This window comes from Xiphophorus couchianus, chromosome 10 (genome assembly GCF_001444195.1).
Source record: "Xiphophorus couchianus chromosome 10, X_couchianus-1.0, whole genome shotgun sequence".
Taxonomy (NCBI): domain Eukaryota; kingdom Metazoa; phylum Chordata; class Actinopteri; order Cyprinodontiformes; family Poeciliidae; genus Xiphophorus; species Xiphophorus couchianus.
This window is the reverse complement of record NC_040237.1, coordinates 11,167,007-11,193,284: the sequence shown is the minus strand read 5'-3', so window position 1 is coordinate 11,193,284 and position 26,278 is coordinate 11,167,007. Positions and strand designations below refer to the sequence as shown.

The 26,278-nt window shown below is 40.4% G+C and overlaps 1 protein-coding gene across 5 annotated transcripts; it reads right to left on the bottom strand.

Annotated features, from left to right (window-relative positions):
- Positions 1 to 1,162: 1,162 nt before the first annotated feature.
- fbrs (fibrosin) lies at positions 1,163 to 22,017 on the bottom strand. Of its 5 annotated transcripts, none has more exons than XM_028030185.1 (18): positions 20,305 to 22,017; positions 16,885 to 17,058; positions 16,540 to 16,566; positions 16,417 to 16,446; positions 16,186 to 16,234; positions 14,176 to 14,509; positions 13,857 to 14,089; positions 12,554 to 12,789; positions 12,390 to 12,434; positions 12,139 to 12,237; positions 11,744 to 11,827; positions 11,531 to 11,569; positions 9,184 to 9,255; positions 8,927 to 9,062; positions 8,371 to 8,451; positions 8,204 to 8,287; positions 4,944 to 5,160; positions 1,163 to 4,161 (listed from the first exon to the last, which is right to left on the bottom strand). In XM_028030185.1, the coding sequence occupies exons 1-18, from the start codon at positions 20,608 to 20,610 to the stop codon at positions 2,589 to 2,591; spliced, it is 3,819 nt and encodes a 1,272-aa protein (XP_027885986.1). In that variant the 5' UTR covers positions 20,611 to 22,017; the 3' UTR covers positions 1,163 to 2,588. The 5 variants fall into 5 exon arrangements, with proteins under 5 accessions (XP_027885986.1, XP_027885989.1, XP_027885990.1 ...); XM_028030188.1 differs by having other exon boundaries at positions 11,744 to 11,812; XM_028030187.1 differs by having other exon boundaries at positions 2,589 to 4,161; positions 13,857 to 14,086.
- Between the last annotated feature and the right edge of the window lie 4,261 nt (positions 22,018 to 26,278).

Sequence of the window (26,278 nt, the reverse complement as noted above, 5' to 3'; positions counted from 1 at the left end):
CATTTATCCTTTTTAGACAATTATTATATTACATAACACACACACAAAAAAGCATTCTAATACAAAGAGCCTTCGGGGAAAGCTGATAGTCCAGCAGAAAGCCAGACACCTTGGCAAAAAGCTCATTGATGAAGAAGGTGGCTTTAGCTCTGTACCGAACTTTAGAAATAGGATGTTGAATGGAAAGAAATACAAAATAATAATAATATAGTACCTATAAGATGATATAAGAAAATGAAACACCAGACCAACAATGTAAATGAGTTAAGTCAGAGTTCCTTAACACTTACATAGAGCCACAGGCTTTTCAGAAGGCTGACGTTTTTGTGATAAACAATGTTTTATTGGGTTATATAACATATTTTTTCTCAAGAAACTAAATCTGGGATTTTCTTCAAGAAATACACCTGACCCTGCCCTGGATATGTCAGTGGGAAGCGGTTTTGAGGCACTGGCTGTATCCACGTCTTGTAAATCTCCAGGAAACCCTTGAAAGGATTTCGCTTCACAATTCTTAAAGGGCTATAGTTACATCTGGTCTTTCTACACTATAGAACTTTCTTTAATGCAGCATCTTATTTGGTAAGATGCTTTCACCCACTGCTGGACAGTTCTTCCTTTAATTGTGTGGGTCATAATGCTTTCATACGTTACTTTTTTCACCTTATGTAAGTTATGGAATTGTCACTTGATGTAAGCCATACTAAATAAACGGTCAGTCTTAGAAATGAATGAATGACTTCCACTTTCTGAACTGCACAAGTCCAGTAAAAAGTGCTTTTAATACAGAAATGTTATCGTTTATACAATTCTAGAAATGGCCGCTGACTTGACAGTGGTCCATTAGGAAAAAAAAGGTGATTGAATCTGTGAGCTATCATAAAGAGAAAGATGACACAAATGGCATCCTGGTCACCTCCATGCCATGCTGCATTGATGCAACAATTTATGTAAAAGGAGACCCACCCAACTGCTAACTGAATAAACTGTTCAATATAGAGGCATGCTTTTAGGAAAATTTCTGTATCAAAAATACATTTTTCTTATGCAATATTCCCAATCTTCTGGCAAACTGAATTTTGATTTTTCATCAGCTGTAAGCCATAATCATTCAAAGTTTTATACATATTAAACTTAAGAATAAAAGACTCGCACAACAAAGTAGACAACAATTCATTTAATAATTATTCTTTGTGGTCTCTAGGGGAGGGTTTGAAAGGTATAAAATGGTCATATTAAAATAATCGACCCAGTCTTTTCCCCTCTCAGGATATCAACCATCTCTAATTGCCTTTTGACAAAAGTCCCTATTTTCTTTTATTTATTTATTTTTTTCAGCTTTTCAGCAGATGTCCCACTTATCCATGTATATAATTTACTTTTGTGGATGAACCAACTCGACAGTTTAATGTACAAGGCTCCCGCAGTCCCAACAGATAGCACAGAACCAGTGACTCACAGGCAAACTTCGCTCTCAGTTTAATAGTCGCAGCTCAGTTCCTTGAAGAGGCCAGAGGTTGCAATGGATAAGGCTTAATGTTCACAAGCATTTAAAAAGCGTTCCACGAAGCAAGCCTTTTTCCTGCCTGGGGTGGAGGGAAAGAGTGCTGGTTGGTAACCAAACAAAGACAAATAACATAACAATGAATATATTTATTATTATAGAAGATAATTAATGTTAAGTATAATAATTACAAAGGCAATTTCTCTAGACTACTATAATCTGGACCTGCTCTTGCAGATGAGAGGAAACTGGGAGAACAGTTACAGGAAGCTCTAAAGTGCTGCATTTACTCACACAGCGCAGCACAGTTCATTTTGACAAGAAAAACCCGCCGAACAGGGATGAATCTCATTATGAGTAGAGATGAGGGTTAGGGTAAAGCAGAAAACTGAGGTAAGATGTTTAATGATCAGAATTAGACGGTCTCACCAGGAATCTGACTTTTCACCACGATGGATCCAGAAGGAAGGAAAAAGCACCACTTTACCTCTTAATTTTTTTATTCTCTCTCTTTTTTTTTTTTTTTAAAGCCCCATCTAAAATACCTGGTTTACGTTGAAGAGAGCATGAAAACATTTTATAAGTTAACCAAGTTAAGGATGAATGTCTTTAAGGTGTGCAACCCTCTGGAAATCATTCCCAATCCACCTTGTGAAGGCTTGCCTAAGAGCATGAATTATAATTCACCTGATAAATGGGGGGGGGGGGGGGGGGGGAGCAGCTGTCCTCTGCCTCTTCTTACAGCTTTCAAAATCTGAGCACTGTAATAACCAACAGTCCATATAAAAAAAAATACATCAAGGATGCACAGAAACCATGTACCTTTAAATTGCACTGATAAAGCCACTGAGCATATTCCAAGTCTTTCGTATTCATCCAGACCATCAGCTCCAGCCAGATAAGTTTACACTTTTTTTTTCCTTTGTTGTCTTTTCTTTAAATTTGTGTGACGACTGGAGCTGGTCTGGTTGTGTAACTAGGAAGGCAGGGCTTTAGTAGTCTGCAAGAGGAAAAAGGGGGGCAGTTTGAGAGCAGCACAGTGATTCTGACATTTCCCTTCACCTCCTCCAGTGTTGTCCCAGTACTATCTGGACTCTCCATCTTTGTGGGTGCTGTACAGTGCCAGCTCACTCGGCCCTCTGAGTCTCGAAGTACGCGGCGGCGTGGCCGACCGGCTGGCGATGGACGGAATGAGCGGCGGCGGCGCCCCCACCGACAGAGCACCCACCAAGTCCTTCGCCAGGATGCCGTTGGACATGTGGTGCGGGTTGATGGGACCGAGACGGGAGTAGAGGCTCGGGTGGTGCTGGGAAGCGCTGGCTCCTGAAGGGAGCGAGTGAGGCAGAAGGCCGGGATGGAGCTGCTCTAGATGAGCGGCGGCAGCTGCAGCAGCAGCAGCGTGCGATGGGCTCGAGAGATGGGAGCCATGAGGGAGGTGTGGGTGCATTGCAAAGTAGCGAGCGCGCTCAAAGTCTTCCCTCAGGATCTGGGCTCTTTGCTCCTCGTCTAGAAGCCCGCCGCCTGGGGGTCCCAGCTGAGGCGGGCGATCGAAGGGTATCAGGCCGAACTCCGGGCGAACGCCGGAGGAGGCAGCCGCGGAGGTAGATGTCGGAGGGTGTGGAGGTCCGGCTGCGGCCGCGGCAGCTACAACCGCAGCCCTCTCCGCCTCCACCATGTGCCTTTGATGTTGGAGAAGCCGAACCAGGTGTGGATCGTGTCGTAGGGTCAGGTGTGGATCTGACCGAAGTGCCAAAGCCTCCCTTCGATGCGGATGCGGCTGATGAGCCATGATTTCCCTCCAAGGGTCCCAGGTGAAGCTATGCGGACCCTGCGGTTGTCCCGGAGGCGGTCCGTGGGGAAACCGCTCCCCTGCCGAACCAACTAGGAGTCCTGCTGTGCTTCCCAGGATTGCTTCAAACGGCCGTGAGCGTTCCATCACTGGTTGGTGAGGAGGGGGATTATGAGTGGGTGGTGGGAGTGGAACCCCGGGAGTAGGAGTCAGCGACAAAGAGCAGGACGAAGGGGTGCCAGAACTGGGGTGGTGTGGGTGGCTGTTGGGGCGGTCAAAGGTGTGACTGGGCGCTGGAGGTGGATGGGTGATGGGGATGTGCTCTGGCTCCTCCTTCCTCTCCTCTTTGACTTTAACCGTAGGCAGAGAGAGGGAAGGTTTGGAAACGGGCGTCGAGGTGCGGTCGGACTTCTTGACGTGAGACAAAGACGAAATGGATGAAGAAGCTGCGGAAGAAGCAGGGAGGCTACCGTCTCTTTGGGAATGATCGTTGTGGAGGTTATGTGCCGCTTGGGCTTGGGAGCGGGGATAAAGGTCCAAGGGGGATGGGATCGAGCGGTGGGAGGGAGGTGGCGTGGTGAGCACAGAGGATGAGGAAGACCGTGGCCTATCTCTGTCTGCTACTAAAGATGAAGAGCCAAGCGGAGGAGCCCTCGAGGACATTGTTGGCAACGGCCTCTTGTCTCCATCTCTGTCTCGCTCGCGGTCTCTGTTTAAGCTCCGCGTCAGGTCCTCGATGGGTCCACCGCTCCCTCCCATGGCGCTGCTGTGGCCGTTGATGTGGTTGACCGGGGTGCTACTGCGGGGCCTGAAAAGCGGACCAACTGGAGACATTCTCACAGGTTGTCGGCCATATAGCATACTGTCCCTGCAACACAAAGGAGGTCGAAGTTCAAACTGTGGAAACCTAATAGGAAACCTGCGCATAAACACATTCCTTATTACTGTGTATTCGATCTCTGAAATTACATGAATCAGAGGCTTGCAGGAGTATTTAGCAGCCCCCCATCTCTTTTATCACTTTAAGACTTCAATGTATTTTGACACACACTGCAAAAAACAACCAAACATTTTTGGTCTACTTTCAATTGCAAGTATCTTAACACACTTGAAATAATATAAAACTAACTTACATGTAACTTTTCAGCACAATATAGGAATCAACAATTCCTTATTATTGATAAGAAAGTACTAGTTCTAAGTGAAATAGTCTGCCAGGATGTTTTAACTTAAAATATATGAAAAATGTCTTGCTCCACTGTCAGATTATTTCACTTAAAAGTACCAGTAGTACTTTTTCATTAATACTAAATTATTGACTTGAAACAAGCTCCTAATTATTGCTGAAAAGTTACCTGTAAGTTTAGTTTTGTCTTATACCAAGTGTACTAGGATATTTGCAGTACAAACTAAACCAAAAATACTTTGTAAGATTTTGTGTTTTTGCAGTGCAGTTCTAGTTTTATATTTGCACCTATTACTAAAATCCACAGGATACAATCATCTTCAAGTCCATTTCTAGGTATTTTCACTATAATTTTACGGGGATGTAACATACATCCTAAGACAACAAATTGAAATTTGTAGTTGGAACTTGTAAAATGTGCACATTTATGAATCTACTGCTTTAAACATAAAAGTCGGTAATACCTGTCCTTCTCATCCTTAATGTGTGGGATGTCTCTCCTCTCCATATCCTTCCCTCGATCTCTCTCATCCCTTCTGTCCATTTCTTTAATCCAGGGACCTCCAGAGAACATCGGCGGACCACCGTGTAGACGGTTCCATGTCTCAATGTGATGGTTGGAGGTGGGTAAGCCCCCAACCGCGCTGGGTGGGGGTTCTTTAGGGCTAAACACAGAGCCGGCTACAGGTGGCAAAGATATTTTATAGTTAGAAAACAGGCCGCTGAACCAGTTCAATCATTAAACATTGCCAAAAATTTGCTGACACAAAGGAAAAAATAAACACACTCATTTACCGGTGCCATCGTATGTAACCAAAAATACAATTCCCATCAATTTATTGTTAGCATCTAATATGATACAGATAAAATAATTAGTAACAGGGGGAAATCACACAGAGATCACAATGTTACGTCTAACCTTGTGTGCAATGATTTAGCAAAATTTACCCAAAAAAACCCAAAAACTTCTACTGCAAGAAAACAAAATCTTGCATATGAAAATAAGTTTGTTCTTGCTAAATAATCACATTTTTTGCAACTGTGCAATTTTGCAGTTTAGTACTGGGTACTTCTATTACCTCACCCAGTTCAGTCTAGTTGATTAAACACAACTAAACGTTGGGAACGCTTCCCAACACACCACATTTGTCTTCCCATTTTGCCCTAAAACGTGTATATCCATGTCGGTGCACTGGCGTTTGGACTGCACCCAGAACTGGCAGCTACTGAAATTAATGCATACAACCTTTTGCTTGTATATCAATGACAAACCCCAGCACAGCCATTCACAGCATGTCGCTGTGACAGCTGAGCTGTAGCTGTGCTATGAGACAGGAGAGAAGAACAATAAGAGGGGAGAGAAGCACGGATCACAAACTTCAGGCAGAGTTAAGACAAGGAGTGGGAGTACGCAAAAAGCAAAACACAACATGCGCCGCATATTAGCCACAATTTTACTGAAAGGGATCACATTTTTTGTGATGCGTTAATGTGATTTTAAGCAATGGCAGCCAGGAGTCAACCGATATTTCAAACTGCTGACATTTCTCTACAGAAAGAGGAAATTTTTTTTATTCTGCCTCCACTGTTCTGCACCAGCTACGGACGGTTAAATGAGGGTTTTGTAGACTTTAGTTACCTCAGATGACTAAACTCAAGGGATCAAATTAGTCTGATTTCCATCAAATATCTCTTAATTAATTAATTTCTATTGCTCACTGAAGCAGAACGTTCGCTGCATGTTCACACATATTTAAATATTTAACATTTTTATGAACACTAGTGTCTAACATTCTGTTAACTCCACCAATAACACAATCACATAAAAAAAACCTTCAACAGTAGAAGTCAAATAAAGTGACTTCTACTTATATTTTATATTGTTCTTCATTGTGAATAGATTGTGAGCTCAAACTATTCATCTTTGAAACTGCACTTAAAACTTATTAACACCCCCTCAACCAATAGATTTTCTTCTATTAATGCACAACATTGTTGAAGAGAACATTTTGGGTGACATTTGGTATCAAGTCCCAGGCATTCACACTTTTTGAACCAGCAAACAGACTCAGCTCCACCCACCCATGCTGATATATTGTCCCCATCACTGAACCTAAGCACCATCAAATCATATCGCCAACAATCTTAGGTGTGGATGCGGTTACTTGGGGAAGAAAGTGCCATCTTCAATATCTCTGAGATATTTCATATAGAGAGGAAATATCTTTATATTCCCTACGCCTCCGCTGACATGGTTACCGTCAGCAGTGGCATGTTGAAGTCCTTATAGGCTGCTTCTTTTCAACTGGCACGGATACATTGTTTTATCCTTTTTAGGCAGAGTTCAAATACCTCAATCTCTTAACTTTTATCTTACTACAAACATTTGTAGCAAGATATTTAGTAGCAAAATAATTTGCAGATCATTTGTAATTTATCCCGGATGTGTAAAATGTCTCAACTACAACTCTTGAAGTAGACGTGAACTGCACTAAAGGTCAGAGCGTCACAAAAAAGCAGTGATCTGAAAATCCGCATCAACATCTCTGATCGTTACAAAATAAATTTATTGGAGTGTTGAGATGACAGCGGGGAAACAGAGGAGGGAAAGAAATGTTTGTTGTTTGCAACAGATATCTTCACTTCTATGATCACGAAGTTTCCCAACAAAGTTGCACAGTTTTGTATCGTAACTAATTATAAATGGTCTGTCTTTTAATGCTGAAAGAGATATGCACATTTTGTACTTTTGTTTTTATTAACCAACTCAGTTGCACATTCCTCTAGACTGGAGTATTTTTTATAACTGCATGGTATTTATGCTGAAATTTTGTAGATTAGATCATGCTGGACTACTTTCAGTTGAATTTTAGTTGCGTATTTGTGCGCTCCTGTTTGTGCATGTGAGAGGAAAGGATTATTTCTAAGCAACACACAGCCTCAAAGTGGATGGTGAAGCTGGGCGGTCCAACGTTATTGACATCTACAGGTAAAGAGTTACACTGTTTAGACAAATTTGCTCAGGTCCTTTGTTGTGCTTGATTCTTGCTTAAAGGGATAGTTTGGGATTTCTGAAGTGAGGATCAAATGCTCACAAACAGTTTATGTTTTACATTCAATAAATATCTCTTTCCTCCCCCCCATCTTCAGTCAGTAAAAATCTAGAGAATAAGAGTGACTACTTTGAAGCATTTGAAAGAGTCTCGATTCAGAAATCCTGACATTTCAAACGGCTGGTCAGCTCATCATCATGTCACAGTACATTCTAAATGTACCTACCTTCAACATTGTTTATTGTTAACATCCACAATAGACAAGTCATAAAACTGAAAGGACTTCTATGAATTCCTAAGTGCATCCAATTCACTTTGGATGGTTAAATAAACAAATTGAGGTAGAAACTTGAAGATTGTTCAGACATGAAATCGAAACATTTTCAAGTTTCAGATAAACACCAATGAGTAAATGTCTACATGATTTTTTATTATTATGAAAAGCCTTGGTTCACTCAAACAGTGCCTTCTCACTATCATCCTAGTTAATAAACTCCTTCCTGGGCAACTACTGTGTGTAGTTCCCACAGAACGTCGTTAGTTTTGATCGCCCACTTTTGACATGTAGATTGTTAAAAAAAAAAAGAAGAAGAAAAAAAGCGAGATTTAGAAAATCTTAAACCATCCTTTCAGGTTCGTGTTTAAAAGTGTGCTGAAACTGCAAAACTGACCCAGTGCTGGGCTGCCAAGTCCTCCAAAGGCACCAGAACCAAGGGCTCCCAGTGGAGCAAACGGAGGGGATCGACCATAAGGATCTAAAGCACAGGACAACCCTCAGAACGGGTGGGCACAAACTTTCTACTAGTCAATGTTAGTATTTCAAGTTGAATTAAAATACCCAAGTGTGCAGCCGGTGGAAGGAAAGAGGAAGGCGGCGCTGATGGGGAAATGAAAGGTGCCGATGAGGGATTGACTGCGCCTGAGGGAAAGAAGAAGGAAAACAAAATCTGTCAAAGAGAATGAATCGATCCGCATCAAATGACTTCACAAAAAAGTGCATTTACAAGAGGTGTAAAGGTGAAACATGTACGCAGAAATTAGACACTATACAGTTAAAGTAAGGAAATAACAATGTTGTCATGTTAAGAATAGAAAGTCAAAAATGGCCTTGTAGTTATAGAGCTATAAGAAAGGATTTGCCCCTTTAAATTTTTTTGATATTTTGTCAAATCATCAAATAAGTTCTAGTTTCAGCCAAACATGATCACATTAAATACAGCATGAAGATAATTATTTAGCTTGTTGTTATTAAAACTCCATTACTAGGTCAACATTTATTCCTGCGTAACTACTCTATATTTTTATCGGATGCCAAAATTTGTTTAATACTCAGCAAAAACACGTAGGGAGAGGGTTGCAATCGTCCCTTTTAGGATTACTTTGGCCTGCAGTACCTGCAGCTGGGAAGAGACTCGGAGGTCTAGTCAAATCATGAGTCGGAGGCAAGGCTCCTCCCAGGCCCACAGCTCCAGAAAACCGTGACAGCAGGTCACTTCGGAAGTCCAACTTGTGAGGATCGGCCTGCATCAGCTTTAAAAGAAAGGAACAAGATCAGATTTGAACAGTTCATTTGTCACAAGCCCACAGAAGAACATTTTACCATCTCAGTGCGTAATCAAAATATGTTAATATCGTTCATAGCCTTTTTTACCTTCACTTTTCTCTGATGGCTTAGAATCATCCAGGCCACATGAACATGCATAGCGCACCATTTTCCTGGTTTCTACAAAGCACAAAAATCAAACGGCTTTGCTCCGTTATCCCATGAATATTGCATGCACAGTTGTAGAGCTTTTACACCAAGTCAGGCTTTCTTCATGCAGTTCAGAAATAACTTGCCGAACCTCAACACAGCGCCTGACTTTACAGCTGGAGATAAGGTTACTCACTACGGACCAGTTTAGGTTTTGGTATATTCACACACACAAATAAAACTACACACAAACACAGCAGAATGGAAAAAACACACAGTTGGAATGAAAGAAAAGGTTACATATAGTTTACAATTTCTGAGTCTGAAATACTTGGAGTTGGTGCACAAGGACAGAAAAGACCCACAGAAGTCAATAGTGGATGTGACAGTAGTGTAAAGTGAAAGAAGTATCAAGACTTAAAGGGACAGTCCATGATTTTTAGAACTGGGATTCTGTTTAAAGATCACAGGAAATCGATATCTTCCATGCAGCAGATACTTCCTGGCATTTCCATTTAGGAGAAATCCGGATAAGTTGGTCCCAGACTTCTACAGTCTCTAATCTCAAAAAAACTTATGCAAACGCCATTTTATGAACCTCTAAACCACTACCACGTTCACTTAGGGCAATAATTATTTAAAAACGGGAGCTTGGGGTAGGAGGCAGAGCATCACTAATGTCCTTTTCATCTGATGTTACAGAAACATCTGGAGTGACCCGAGTTCTCTCCAGATGTTTGGAACAGATTCGCTTCACGCTACTTGTTTCGTAAAACAGCTGAGTGATTTCTAACAAAGAGACTAAACACCTTCACCTTTGTTTTCTCAGTTTGTGTATCATAATGCATTCAAATGTTATACATACATTTTAAAATAAATTGCGGTAATGGATATGTACTGCAGTAATTTTACTCAAGGTTACCATAACATAATATTACGCTCTCTGAACAAATATAAAGCAGTGGTTAACATTAATTTATTGATTTTTACACGACTTATTATTCAAATTCGGTAGCCTGTCTGACCAAAACGCTTCACATGATCAACTCGCTCACACAGGAACATTATTTGTGGTGCACCACCTCCTATCTCAATTTCCTGCGTAAATAATCATCATCTTTGTAGATACCAGCCCAGTGCAAACAAAGCAACGGTGTGAAGCAGACCTGAGCATTTTCTGCACCACAGGCCAAGTAAAGACCCATTACACATCCTGAGCACGTCAACAGAAAACCCAAAGCTCAACATGATTTTACATTCAAATATACTGCTTTTATTTTTGGATGAAATGACATTTCTCTGCATAGCTACATTAAAAATGTTGGCTCATGCTAAAAACTAATGTGAACTGTAGGGTTCTTAATAATAAATTAACTTCATGGACAATATATCCTCATCATAAATCCAATCTGTGTACATTAATAAAGCTACAAAGGACTTCCTTATTATGTATTATTTAAAGCCGTTATGCGTGCCAGCTTACACAGATGATAGATCCCAAAATGCTTCAGGTCAGAAAGTGTTTGAGGCAATATCCTCCCAAAGCAAAGTCCTAATATAGTTTGGCCCTAATGACTCATTTACTGAGGTCAAAGGTTAAGTAGCTCTGGTCGTCTGGAACAGGCTGCTTGAATTAGCAATATCGAACAAAATTTTTTTAGATTTGGCAGATTACTTGAAGTTTAAATGTGGGCAGACGTACGCAGACAGGAGGAAAACTAATTGCAAATCAAAATACCGCTTTATTTTAAATTAATTTACTTCGGTTTAAACCTTACTCCGCTGTGGAGCTTAATGGGTTTGGCTATTGCTGAAGAATGACACAATATAGGAATATTAATCCAGAAATATTACACAGACGCTGCTGTTATTAATAAAACTTGTTAAAAAAATAGTTGTACAAAATGCAAAAATCAAACAATCTTTTTAGCTCGACAAAAATAGGAAAGTACGAATTGATTGAGCTTGAGGAAAATCCTTAATCGTGCAAATATAAAACAGCAAAAATATATAAATCCAAAATTACAGCAGTGTAGTGGGCTGATGATTGGCATTAAATGTCAAAGTAAAAGTATTCTGGATCAAAAAAAACAGCTGTCATTATAGATATTTAAATTAAGGTAAAGAAAAAAGTTCATAAAACAGTGTTTGCATAAACTACCATTTCTTACCAGACTTGCTTTAGGATGATAAAAATCCGCTTATAGTTCAACTCCTTGCACCTTTCAACAGAACCTCACTTTAAAAAATCTCGACTGCACCTTCAAAGGAACCAATAGATTCAAAAACTTTTTGTTTTGCTTACATTACTGATTTTCAGTGACGTCCCAAATGGATCAGTTAGCTACGAGAGAACAGAAGACCAAAATCACCTTTAATCAACTAACGTCACTTAGAAAATAACATTTTGCACCATTTACTGCTCTGACTCACATTACGGCACATCCTAGTCCAATTAGCTATGCATTTCAGTATTTTACATTTCAGTCATGAGGTGCTGTTGGCTCTTTGTCCTTACCCTGTGATCTTTGGTCTGCAGGTGGTGAGACACAACCCCAAGTCGTGCTGTTAAATCAGGAGCCGTTCCCTGAGGGACAAGAGGCTGTCAAACACAGCACAACACATGAGCCACACCCTAATGGTCCACCAGCCCTGCTAAATAAATCCAAATCTAACAATTATGATGCATTTGACCAGCAGAACTTGAGCCGCATAATCAGAACTCTCCAAATGACCTTTTTTTCCTTTTTTTTTACTCTAAAATTTTACCAAACAGGCTTCCACATGTCATTATCAGCCCCCTTGGTGTGGGAGATCAAATAAACAAGACACTCCAGGAAACCCTCATTAAAGCAGAGTAATATAAGATATATGAGACAGACCGGCGGAGACACAGGCAGCGTTCTGCCTTACCTTTGGCTGAAATGCTCCCTGCAAAGAGCCGAAGGGCCCGGCAGGAGGAATAACAGGCGGAATACTCGAAACCGAGGGTGGAGGGTACTGTGGGAAGAACTGACACACAAAGATATCCAAGTAAGCGATCAACAAAAGCCTGAAGAAACCGACCAAAACACTACGCAGTTTATAAACCTAGAACAACTCGTTCCAAAATATTGAAGTCATCACTAGTTACACAATCGGCAGGATTGTTAAAAGACACTTACGGGGTGTCGGTACAGTCCGTCCATTTTGCTTGGAAACTTCTCAAACTAAAAAACAGAAAACAACCGCGTGGCTTAAAAACCTCTCAAACCGAGAACAGTCAACATTCCAGGCGTGCTGGAAATCACAACACAGATGTTCGGAGGAGCAGCAGAGGCCGGCTCACCAGCGGCGGCGCCGTGGCCGAGGGGTGCAGGAAGGGCGTGAAGTGTTGGTGGGTGTGCGTGTGTTGATGCTGGTGGTTGTGCTGATGGAACTGGAAAGCCAACGGCGGCACGTTCTGGGACGTCCTGCCCGACGAGCTCGATGATGAATTCGGCGCCGACGGACCGCCGGGGGTGTTGCGGCCCGCCGCCGCGGAGTTGTTCTCAGCCCCGGGAACGCTGCGTCTGCCCTCGCGCTCTGGTGGGAATCAAGATTTATGTCTTGAGTCGATACGTGGAAATAAAACCTTGAACAATTTTGCTATCTAATAAATAATATGATGGAAACAGAAACAAAAAAAACACCAGGAATTTCTTTTTTTTATTTGAGGTGTTACCAGGGTTGGAAATGTGCATCTGCCACTGGCCTAAGACACGTAAATTTTAAAAGTAGTGGAAAATGTTAATAAAACAGAATGGCAAGTTTTAATTTAAAGGAAGAGAGTTCAGTTTCTACAACTGACCTCTTGGGGGCAGTAATGCCAACGAGCTGCTGCTACAGACCCCATTAGGAGCTGAAGGGGAACAGAACGGTAGTGTGGCGTTACTTTGCTTAAGACTTTTACATGACTTACAAAAAATGAATTTCTTCTAAACACAAAAAAATTATTTTGATTCTAATAGCGTTATGCCACATTACACTAACAACAGTGACAATTATTGATGCTTTTCAGACTGATATCAAATCTCGGACTTAAAGTTTTGAAAAATTATTTTTCCTATACTAGGCAATGTTTTATTAACAACATCAACTTCTGGGTGCTAGTCTTGATATCCCCTTTCAAAATATGAATACAAAGGCTGAGAAACAATCATTTTTACTAATTTTCTGTAAAAACAAATTTTTAATTAGCTCAAACCTGCACTTGCAGAACGAAGCTTCACAAACGGTTTAGATGAAGGAAATTGACCAAATCTGACTGAATCTGATCTGAGATTCTATTTTGGTTTTAAAATTTTGGATTAGTTTCTGTTTAAAGAAATTTTTAATTTGAACTCCTCAGTGTGCAGACAACAGAAAGAGTTATGTTTTGCAAAATGCAATACAAAATGCAATACTTTCTGCGCTTATATGATCAGTTCTCACTTCACAAATGTGCTACTTCCCCAACACCGTGGACGAACCCAGACAACACTCAGGGGAAGTCTACATTTTGGTTTATTTTTGTAACATCGCAGTCATTTTGTTACCTTGAAAAAAAATAAAATAAAATAGAATCTAAGCTAACCACCCAGCAGCCACTGTGGCAGATCGGTTGAGTTTACCTGAAGCCGCTGAGTGAGCGGGAGGAAGCAAAGGCGGCGGTGGAGGCAGGCCGGGCGAAGACGTGAACAAGGCCCCGGAGCTGGCTCGGGACGGGGGTCGGAGAGGACCTGAAGAGCCCGAGCCCCGACTGTAGGGCAGAGACATGCTAGTGGAAGGAGTCGGAGGGCGCATGGAGGCTGAGGAAGTGGCAACAGACGACGCAGACGATGGAGTTTTGACTGGAGCGCCGCTGCTGAGAGAAACAAGAAAATCAGGCACTGAAGAGAACCAGGCAGCAGGAACGACGTTCAACTACGATGGCGCCTGCAAGAAGCCGACCTGCTGTAGATGGACTGAGACCGAGGAGGCAAACCGTACGGTTTGGGCTTGGAAAGGGGCGGGCTCCCGTTGTGGCGAGTGCCGTTCCCGTTGACCGGGTTGGGCCGAGGGACGGCGACCGAGGCGGTGACGGGGGAAGACATGCAAATGAGACCAGGAGAGGTAGAAGAAGAAAATGGCTCCGGGAAGTGCGGCTCCAGGCTTGTCTCCTGACTTCGCTCCAGGCCAGACACTCGCGGGGTCACCATGAGCCGCGAGATGCCACCGCAACGTGCCGACAGAGGCGGGCAGCTTTTGCCCGCCGTGGCCAAGTTTGAAGGGGACGGATCCACGGCTGAGAGAAACAGACGATGAACAGTCATGAATGCAAGCGGACGTTTTTCAGATCTACAAGAAATGTCGCAATGAATTTCTACTTGTTCAAAAATATTCCTGAAATATGAGACTTGACATTTCCTCCTCTGCTGTACTACCTGCCAACAAGGAAATAATTAAAAGTTTCACACAACCAACTTGTTATACATCATTCTGGTTCTCTGAAACATCTAATGATAACAAGTATGAGAAACTATCCAAGACTGCATAAGCCTATAAAGGCCATCCTTAAGACTAGAAGGTGAGCTCTCACCAAAGAACTGCAACAAAGTTTCCACACATTTTCATGTCTGAAATCCATTAATGTTCCAAACTCAGATTCAACAGACTTCTCAGCCCATGTCTGGACCATTTTTAAAGAAAAAGGCAACAATTAAATGTAAATTCATAGAGAAAGAGAAAAGATATAGAAAGCAACATAAGTACAGAAGGGAAGACAAAAAAGGAAAGAAGACAGAAAGAACAAAAATAAAAATAGGATGGGGTGATTGAATAAGAAATTGCAAAAGAGGGCAAAACCAAATGACAGAAAAAAAGAAAAAAATATTGATGAAAGAAAAGTGCTAGCTGGTGGGCTAGTAAAAGAATGGAAGAAATAGGGAACAAGGATGGAACAGAAAAGCATGGGTGATGGGGAGAAAAAAGGAAAAAGTAAGAAGCGGGGAAAAGGAATGAGTTATAAATACATAATTAAGGAAAGGAAGTAGAACAGAAAAAAGAAACTAGGAGAAGGAAAGAATGAAGGAAACGAGGCAAAAGTTGAAATTTGAATAAAGTCAAAAATAAAAAAGGCAGAAGGAATGGAAAATAAGGAGGAAAGAAGAAAGGAAAGAAAATGAGAAAGACAAAGGGAGGATAAAAACTAGAGAAGGGAAGGTCAGGAGGGAAGGAATGAAAAAAGGGGAACAAGGATGGGAGAAAAGAAAGAAAGAATGGAAGAATAGAAGGAAAGATACATGGGTGGATCAATAAAAAGTCTGAAAATATAACTGAATTTTCCACAAACGCTTCCAGCCTGGAGAATATTTAAATTCTAGACCTTTCCAGACCCTGAGGAACTCCGCTACATGCTGATAAATCCTGCGTTCACACCCAGAGCGCCATGATGATACAGAGAGGAAAAGATCCAGGACAGCAGAACACACTCTGCTCCATCTGGAAAATCTGAAGCAAGCTTTGTTTTCTGCCTGTCAGAAAACAGACAGAACGGCACGTTTTTCATAGACAAGTGAGCAGAAAGCAAAGCGGACTTCACCTTTATCATAAAGAGGAAGCTGTATCTGACAAACTCATGGTGAATAAAAATAAAAAATTTAAAAAAAACTTCAAGGAAGACACCACAGCAACTTTTCTCAGTTCAACGCTATTTATATTTACCAGTTATTCTGGTGTAAGACAAAGCTGAACAATGATTCTTCTGAGATGCTACCATGAAAAGGAAGGAACTGTTTCAGCGTTTACATAACTGTAGCTAAAATGAAGCATGTGCTGAGCTGGGCACATGCCGACAAAGTCCAATTCAGAAAACAACGCAAAGTTGCCTCTATTCAAAGACTAAAACTAGTTGAGATGCAACAAACTTCTGATCTTCCCCTGTGCTCTCTTCATTAAAGTGAAATTGAACAGTTTTCAAACCTTTTCTGGTGCTGACTGTGAACACTGGATCCATTTCATTGTCGGAGGCCTGCACAAGCAAAAAGTAAGAGAGATAAATAAATAAGGAAGGGACACAATCACCACTCTATTTTCAGGCAAATTATTCCACCAATCAGAAAAAAACAGCAATAACCTCCTATGACTAACATTACTAATCACCTAATCTGAAGAAAAACAAAGATATTTCATCAGACATTAGGTCACACACACCTTATCTCCAGTGTCACTCTCTGTGTCGCACTGAAAGGGTGAGGGGGAAAGAAAAGCACCTATATCAACATTTATGTGAAAAAGATATTAATAACTGTGACTGCAATATCAGGAAAAACTTACAATGTAGCCCGTCTCCAAATGAGAACCCTAAAAACAAATAATAAGAGGGGTTGTGGCAAATTACAATTTAATTTAGAAACTTTCACAGTGGATTTTACTTTGACAACACGCTGAATAGTTTTAGAGAATCCATGAAACACAAGTATCAAAAGGTGTTGCTCAACAGCGTGACAGTGAACCAGTTTTACTGGCTCACTTTGAATAGCAGGATGTACAGGTCATTAGCACTGCAAAACTATAAACACGGTTGTTTGATTAGGAATTATCTGCACATCGAGCAGACTAAGTGTCTGTGCAGCCAACTGGAGCATTAAAGTCCCCCAGCGTCATGAGCTATTGCTTTACCTCTATCTTTCGTCTCTTGCTTCTCCTCTTCAAGTAGCTGCTGGAGTAGCTGTGCGGGGCCCCATCCTCAGGCTCCGAGAGTGGCCCTCCACCGTTCTTCTCCGAGCCCCTCTTCCTCTTGTTCTGCCTTCCCAGCATATCGGTGCGCTGATTGGGCTTCAAGGAACAGTCCATCTGATAAGGGAGAAGAACCAAGAGTCTTAATGTCTACAAACAACAAAGATAACAGGAGCTGCAGAATACATTGAACTGCAGAGTTTTAATAGCAGATGACTGCTTGGATGTAATATCGGATTGGCCAATCATTTTCCGAGACTCAAAGTCTTCTTATTTGGCCACTTGTTTGGGTGCTACGTTCACTGACCACACCTGATAAAGAGCTTGGTGAGTGATGCTGCAGCTCAGGGGGAGCAGTGGACACATTGTGGTAATGTGCAAGAAAAAGTGGAGAGAAGAAGTTATGGTTTATTTCCAATAACACAATCACTGCAATCTCATATTTTCCCCAAGATTGTGTAGACTCAGAAATAACCAATAATATATAGCAATGTTTTTAAACAAGCAACGGTTTCAAAAACCCGCAAAATTTGATGTTGCATTGTAGGGCTGAAACAATAAATTGGATTAATCTTGACGAATCCGTTATTGAAATCATCATCAATTAATTTAATCGATTAATTGCCAAGTGGAGCGTACAGACTCAAAAAAAAAAAAAGTTCCTGAAAGAACATACTCAGAGCAGATACTAAGCCAAAACATAATATATAAATATTTAAGATAACACCTTTGTCTGTGAAGATCTTTAACTCAAAGCTTCTTAAATGGAGTAGTTTTAGACAAATTCACCAAAGAAATGCTATGTTATTGCATTTTAGGCAATGAAACGTTTCTTTTCTTATTTAAAAAAATGGAATTTAATTTGTTTATATGCATCTTATAACGCATTTATAATAAGACTTAAGCGGTTAATTAAATAATTCGCTGATTGTGGCGATTTTTTATCTGATCAATCGATTAATCGTCAGAATAATCAATTACTAAAATAATTGTTAACTGCAGCCCTACTATACTGCTCAGAGTCCTATTAATGAGATGCCAGAGTGGCTCCAGTTTTCTGACTATATCAAGCTCTGAGCACTGCAGCTATTGAGCTGCGTCTTTGTTAAGCTGCCAACCTGAAAAGGTGAAATGATTTAATTAACAAAAAAAAATAAAAAATCAGCCTGTTATCATCCCAAGTATTGGGCCAGCGTCTCCATCACAGCATTTTCTTTAAAATAATCATTATCAGGAGTTACATTTCAACAGGAACTCAATGCCAGACGCAGGTACATTGCTTGTGGTTTATCAGCCGCACCCCGATTACAGGTGTAGCTGTCATGCAAACTAAATTACTTCCGCTTCTTAAACTACACCAGAGAGGTATCCAAGAGTCTGACTTCCTGCTGAAGTATTAAGAGGTTAGTATACAAGACCGAAAAACTATTTTTTGTTAAGCAAAACCCTCTTTTTTACTCCTCTCTTAAACAACACTGGAAATGAAGGGCTGATTACTCAGAACTTCAACCATTCTAAGAAAATGTAAGCCGCTACTGAAGAATGGGTACGAGTAAGGTGTTTTATTTTAGTGTCAGAAGCTTAAAATATTAAAAACAAGCGAGTTACACAAGGCAGTTTCCCAAACCACAAGGGGAACTTAATCTGTGGCATCTGTTTCTTTTCAGCGAGATGTGTAAGCGCCCTACATGCTAATCAAGAGTAAAATAATTTAAGTAGATTGTGTCTAAAATTTGGACATAACTGGACAAAATGTCAGTAATTGGATCATATCATTTCAAGGCAGATTTTAACAAATCCTGCGGAGGCAGGCAAGCCTCGGAGTGCATCAGACTGGAAAGGTAACCAATCAGCAGTCGTGAAATTCGCTGGTTGATTTGACTGGAAAATAAAGCTGTCCAGGAGAACATAGAGTCACTTTGACTGCGTGTCTCTACATCAGGACTTGTACATCATTTGCCTTTTTGTGTGTGTGTGTGTGTGTGTGTGTGTGTGTGTGTGTGTGTGTGTATGCGCGTGTCTGTCCTTCTAAGTACAACTGACCTAAATTATTAACCAAAAATGTTGGTTCAAGAAACCTAATTCAGCTATTTGGACAATAAAAAGCAAACTAAGAGGAAGCACACATTTTAACTCCACTTCTTCCTCCTTAACAAACGAGCCATTAGACAACTCATCAATGCCTGTAGGAATTAGGCCATAAATAAATGAGGCATCTCCAAAACCCGTCAGAGGGGTACCATGGTCTCTTGGGATATGTTTGGTTACTCTCAGGAATGGATTGTCTAAAAACTAATCAATTTAATCTGACGTCTTTCACGGGCTACGTTAGTTATCAGTGAATTATCGGCTGCAACTCGTACGCCAATCTACTGATTTATCGATTCTTTCAAGTAGTAGTAATAGTTTAGGTTTAACACCGTGTCAGAAACAATGGATTTCTCTCAGCAACGAGGAGTAATTACCAATAAATTCAAAACAGATTACAATTTTTAAGTAACATCAGGTGTTAAAAAAAACTAAACTTTGTCACTTTATAGTTCTCTCAAAGCTATTAATATTGCCCTTTTTAAATGCCAGACTCCATCAAACATGGTTAATGCCAGATTAATTTCAGACAATATTTCACTGAAAAATGTAGGAACTGAATTTATTTTTGTTTCAACAGGATGAAAACAACACTGAAATAATTGGTGTTAAATATTGCTATGGCAATACGAGTTTTAATTAACCCATATTCTCTTCACCACTTTCTTGCTATTCCATCGTTGCAAGGTTCCAACTGCTTTCCCAAAGCTGTCTCAGTTTGGTCACCAAGATCTATGTCAACTGTGGGCATAAATAATAGTAAAAGTGCCTCTAGTTTCAATTAATTTATTATTGATATGTAGTTTCAATGCAGGTACTGCATCCAAGCAGTTCTTTGCTATTTCAGTTTTGCAGAAAGATACTGCAATAGCAATTGCATTTCAGTATATTGTGGAGCTCTAGGGGAATATACTACAGAGTAATCAATATGAGCTTTTGGCTAATTTAAATAACAACAACAAAAATAATAATAATACATTATCATACAAACTAAACATTTTTGTGACTTTGGGTCACAATGTTTTAAAGGGGTTTATGTAAACTCGGGCATAAATTAGACCCAGATTTCAGCTTCATGTGAATTTGTTGTCCCTTAAATGTCGTGCTTACTATTCTTTCGGGTGAAATGGGTCTTTTTTTTTTTTTTTGACAGATAACCGTTCTAAAGAAAAGTGAATCAAAAGATAATAAAAGAAAGAGTTGGCCACACGAATTCACCGATGAGGTTCGCTCCTGATTGATGAATGACAGCTGACGCCAGATTAAGATATTTACCTCCAGTGCCTCCAAGCTGATGAAGCTCGCGATGGCGAAGCCGTCAATGATGTCTTCCTCGCAGGACACAGACTCCCTCTTCCTCCGACGCGGAGGCCTGTGTCGCCCAAATACGGGCCGACATTCTCTCCCACCGGGACCCAGGACATTATTCGTCCCGCGTCCCTCTCGGTCGGAGCCCGAGGACAGGGATGTGGCCCGCTCCTCGGCCAGGTTCACTCTCCTCCGCCGCCTCAGCTCCCTGTCGCGCTGCGAACGGGACCGTCGGCTCTTTCTCATTCCAGCGCTTCGGCTCGGACCCTCCATAGTCGGAGGCCGCCTTCCTTTGTAGCTCCAATGGGACCAAAGGCACTTTATTTCAGTCCCGGTCCGGCAGAAGGCACCGAACCGTAATTTTAAAAGAAGGAAAAGGGAAAAACAACCACACCACACACAGGCCCTAAGAGGGAGCCCCTGTTAAAATGGCGTTAATGGAACCAGTGGCTATTATTTACCGTCCCCTGACAGCAGTCTGCTGGCATCAGCGCCTTTCTTTTTGCGAAATTTTAGTGTCATTTCACTAAATATGAACACAAACTTAAATCCACATAGGAATATCAAACACCCAGAACGCCACGCAGATGTCAGGACATAGCTGACAGTGTCTCCTCTGAGGCTAATATGAGCTAACAAGACGCATGTAAACAAAAAAAGACAAGTCTAGATAAGGGGCAGACAGGCCAAAGCAGATTGCTTATATATTACAAATTTAAAAGTGCAACATCATCAGAAATCCTTTTCACAACCAATCCGAATTTCTCAGGATTTTTTTTTTTCTGTACACGCTGACAAATTTATTAGCAATAATGACATACGATTAGCTGGCTAGCAAGGCCAATAGCCTACTATTCCCAATAATATTTAACATTAATGTCAAAGTTTAACGTTGACAGACAAAGTTAATGAATACGAATGTAACTAATTAAACAAGCTAACTAACTTTAAATAGCAAAGCCTAATAGAGCTCGTTAATCGGTTTTTAGCTGTTTCGGATAGCATAGCTAAGGCGATACAATATTATATATACTCGGAACCTAATAATATGCCTATATTATTATAATGTCTCCAAAGACTGACAGGTCGAGCTGTAGAGCTGGACTTAGATCCATCCGCCAAACAGAGCAAATATTCCTCCTGTTGAAGATTTAATGGCCGATGGTGATGGTTGAATTCATCAAAAGAAAGACGTAACGTCGCTACCACAGCAGCTAGCTGTTAGCCTTCCGCAAGAACCTCCCAGATTTTAAGGAAGGCTAGTATTACATATGTACATTTTAAACTGCGAAACAAGCGTAGAGCTTTAATCTTTCGCCTTATCAAACACAACTCCCCCGTCGTTCTCCGTTCGCAACAACAAAAACCTCTGAGGCCCAAATTTTAAAGCCTCGATTTCGATTTACAGGGTGTCGGAACTTGAGCCCCCGTCGGGCTGGTCTTCTTCTGCATGAAGCCCTCCTTATAATCCAATGTTTTGGAAGAAGTTGAACCGCCGCTTCCGCTCAGCGATCTCTCAATCGCGCTGAGCTCGGACTCCACATATATTGCGAGAGGAATACAGAATGGCTCCGCTGCTCTTTCGCAAGTTTCCACGGAACTGGGAATTAATGGTGAAAATGAGGCAGACACAACCCTTGTCAGCCGTGCTGTGCATTGTGTGCGCAGCTCTTCTTCCTCAGTCATCTGGCTGGTTGATTAGAGCTGAACTGAGCTATGTCGCCCCCAAGCGGACACTGTGCTTAAATTCAGGACATTCAGGAGGTTTTCCAGTAAAAACAGTAATTTCACCAAACTTTTTTTTTTTTTTTTCTGTATTTCATGATTCAGATTTTGTTACATCTAATGAAAACATAAAATTAATTTGCACAGAAAATAAAATGGGACCAATAAAAGAGATTGTAATACAGGAACCCGAGCCAGCTGAAAATTATGTTCATGTATTCTACAAAATAAGATCTCAATGCTTGTTGGGCTCTTTTGTATGAACTATTGCATAAAAGTGCATGTTACCGAGTACATTAGGCTGTGGCTCTGCTGAGGTGTTAAGAAAGCCCAAGTTGCTGTAATACCAGCAATCTTTGTTTGCCTTGTTAGTTTTGGCATTTCCCATCTCCATCTTAGAAACGTGCTTGATATCATAGATGAACTGTTTAATTATTAATGTCTGAAAATTTTCAAGGTTTTGCTGGCTTCTGCTCTTCCTCTTCCTTTTTGAGAACTGGACACAGGTGTTCAATGTAATCTGGGAAATTATGTTCTGATGTCTCATGGAAGCTTTCATCTTTTCTTCCAAAGGCAAATACTTCTTCTGGTGTCTCAAATAATCAGAAGGCTTCACCTGAGAAAATAACTTTACACCAGTCTTCTGGAGTCTGTCCTTGTATTTACTGCAACTGTCAGTCTGTGCTTTATTTCCTATTTCTTAAGCAGACATTGTTTTTTCTGCCCTTTGTCACTGCCCTATTATTTAACTTACTGTACTTGGTGATGCATTCATACTCATCATTGTTCAGCCAGCTCTACATTGGCAGCAACTTGTTTTCATAGCTCACTCTTCAGCAGGTGAAGGTCCTGAAATTTGCTGAATCCAATTTAAATTATGAAAGTCATATTGAGCTCTCTACAACTCTTGTCATCATGGAAAAGTGGCCAGGAGAAAACTATTGTTGAAGAAAGCAACATAAGAAGTTAAATTTTCTTGACACTCTTGTCAGATCAGGCCAAAGCTGAACATAACCACAGTGTTTGGAGGACAACTAACACTGTGCATCACCCTGAACACAACATACACTACAAAGAAGGAAGCTGGCTGAAGTTGAAAGTGGATCTACCTAAATGGAGAGCAATCCTAGAAGAAAATCAATTAAAGGATGCAGACTTGAGGCTGGGTCAGAGGTTCAGCTTCCACGAGAACAACAACCCTGAACATACAGCCAGAGCTACCTTGGAATAGCTTAGAAAAAATATATATTTGTGTTGGGAATGGCCCAGTCAATGTCCAGACCTAAATTCAGCTGACAATCTGTGGCAAGATTTGAAAAAGGATGGAGACTCTCCATGGACCAGATGATGTTTGTTTGCGGGCTGCTTCTAGCCCTTGCTCTACATTTTGTTCATGCTTTATCTAAAAATCCAATCAGCAAAGTAAAGATATTAAGTGCTAATAAAAGCAGTGTAAATGCAGGCCAATGAAGATTTAAAAAAAAGTGAAAACACTTTGGGTTACATAAAAATGAAGATGTCATTTAAATATAAATGTGTAAAGATAAGTGCAGCCTGTAAAGTTAAACTTTTCCTTATTTATTCATAAATAAGCTCATATCTCAGCTCTTCACGTGGTCCCATCAGTTTTAAATTAAATTCAACTGAAGGGGTGTTATGTTGCTGAGCTTGCAGCTACATCATCATAGCTTTCTGACGTACTGGATGAATCAGAGATGCGACTCATGTTTTTCCTGCAATAAAAACATCCAATCGCTCCGGTGAAGTTCTCTAAGAACGATTATCATCCACTGGAACAAAGACGTCACTGATTTAATCAGTTACCAAATTGCTGCAGGAAAACTATTGATTTGGATGTCGAGGTTTTAAGCACCATTTAAAAGAACGTTTCGGTAAGTAATTTTCTTAAACTCACTATATGTAATAGGTAACATGCTGAGACACTAGCTAATCACATAGGTTTTCACCAAATAAGAAGCTTGGCATGGGCCTTAGAGAGAAGTAAAACAAAAACCAACCTTCTAAAGTCACAAAATTAGCAATTAGTTAATAGAGTTCATCTGTGTGTAATCTAACTTCAGTTTAAGTCCAGCTGTTCTGTGAAGGCCTCAGAGGTAAAGAGTATAAAATTTTTAGGTTTGTGGTTTGATGAGAAATTAAAGTGGAATATTCACATCCAAAAGATTGTTGATAAATGTAAGAGAAAATTGAATATATTAAGATGTTTGGTGGGTAGTGATTGGGGAGCAGGGAGAAAAACCTTAAAGCAGATTTATACGGGGATAATTAGAGCTGATCTTGATTATGGGTGCTTAGTGTACGGTTCAGCAGCTAAAACTCACTTAGATAGATTAGACAGGATTCAACATCAAGCACTAAGAGTATGTACCGGAGCATTCAAAACAACACCAACAGCAACATTAGAAGTAGAAATGGGAGAAATGCCACTAGATCTAAGGAGAACTTCATTAGGAATAAATTATTGGCTAAATTTGATGGGCAATAAATGTGGACATCCAACTCGGGAAATTTTAAAATCATGTTGGGAAAAGGAAAAGAAAGAGATGAAGAGTTATGGATGGAAAATTGAAAAGGAAGTAAAGGAAATTAAAGTGGACACTCTGAAAATTAGTCAAACAGATCCAATATCAGTTATACCACCGTGGATTTTACCAGAAGCTATAGTTGATTTAACAATATTGGTAAAAAAACATGATAAGTCAAATGTTGTAGAAAGGTATGCAGTGCAATCACATTTAAATAATTACTATAGACATGTCCAAATTTATACAGATGCATCAAAAATCGACGGAAAAATAGGAATAGCATGTACAATTCCAGATTTCAAAGTGTATATAGGGAAGAGAATCACAGACGGGTTATCAATTTATACAGGAGAAATGTTAGCAATACTTTTGGCTTTACAATGGATTGAGGAAGTAAAGCCTTTGCAAGCAATAATTTGTTCAGATTCAAGCTCAGCTTTGCTAAGCATAAAATATAATAATACAGACAGTAGGATGGACATTTTATTAGAAATATATCATAATCTATTTAGAATACAACATTTGGGATTAGTAGTTGTATTTGTGTGGGTTCCAGCACATATAGGGATAGTAGGAAACGAGAAGGCTGATATAACGGCAAAGAAGGCAATACATAATCCTATTAGTTTTACAGTTAGGATGAGTAAATCGGAAGGGAAAAGTAAGGTCAAAGAAGAGATGATGAAAATATGGCAGAGAAGGTGGGATAAAGGGTTAACAGGAAGGTGGTTTTATAAAATTCAGGTGGCTGTAGGAAAGAAAAGAATAGGAAGAAGGAATAGGAAGGAGGAAAGAATAATAACAAGGTTAAGGTTCGGTCATACAGGGCTTAATTATTCACTTTTTAAAATACAAAAGCATAAAACTGGAAAGTGTGATTATTGTGAGAAGTCTGAAACAATAGAGCATGTTATTTTAGAGTGTTGTAAGTATGAAGAAGAGAGAAGATGCATGCTGAGAGAGTGTGTAGGTATTAAAGAAAGGTTTAATTTAATAGAATTTTTGAGGAGAGATCTCGGGAGTAGACATGTTCAAATAATTATTCGGTATCTTAAAAAAACAAAGCTATTTCATAGGATATGAGTAGAGCAAGTTGGGTGTGAATGTGTAAAGAATGTCAAAGAGGGGTATATAAAGCTATAAGCAAGTTGGATACTATAAGCAGGTGTGTATGTGTAGGGGTATGTTTAATCAGGAGTTAATGGAGGGAAAAGGTAGAAAGTGAAAGTTTATAGACCATCTCGAACCACACTCCATACCGGTAAGTGGCGGTAATGCTACTGTAAGTTTGTTGCCAACCGCCAATAAAAACCAAGAAGAAGAAGAAGAAGAAGAAGAAGGCCTCAGAGGGTTGTTAGAGAGCCTCAGGGAAGAGACAGCATGGAGAAGGAACACAGCAGACAGGCTCTGAACGTCAAACAGAGCGCTGTTCAAACATCGGCTGAAAACGGAAAGAGTACGGCACCACTGCATACCTACTGAGGTGTGAATGTTCCCCTGAACCGACATACTGGACCGTAAGAGTGATAATTAGAGGAGCAAAGAGTTCCACGGTCATTCTGGATGAGCTGCAGAGGTCTACAGAAGACCTGCAGTTTCTACAGTTTAGGTGGGAGAATCTAAACTGTAAATTGTGGAGTCATATTCTCCACAATTTTCACTGTTGTACC

Coding starts and splice junctions, on each gene's coding strand:
- fbrs (XM_028030185.1), bottom strand. CDS start 20,610: ATGGAGGGTCCGAGCCGAAGCGCTGGAATGAGAAAGAGCCGACGGTCC. Junction 9,063..9,183: donor GCCATCAGAGAAAAGTGAAG/GTAAAAAAGGCT, acceptor TTTCTTTTAAAG/CTGATGCAGGCCGATCCTCA. Junction 5,161..8,203: donor ACTTGGCAGCCCAGCACTGG/GTCAGTTTTGCA, acceptor TGCCACCTGTAG/CCGGCTCTGTGTTTAGCCCT.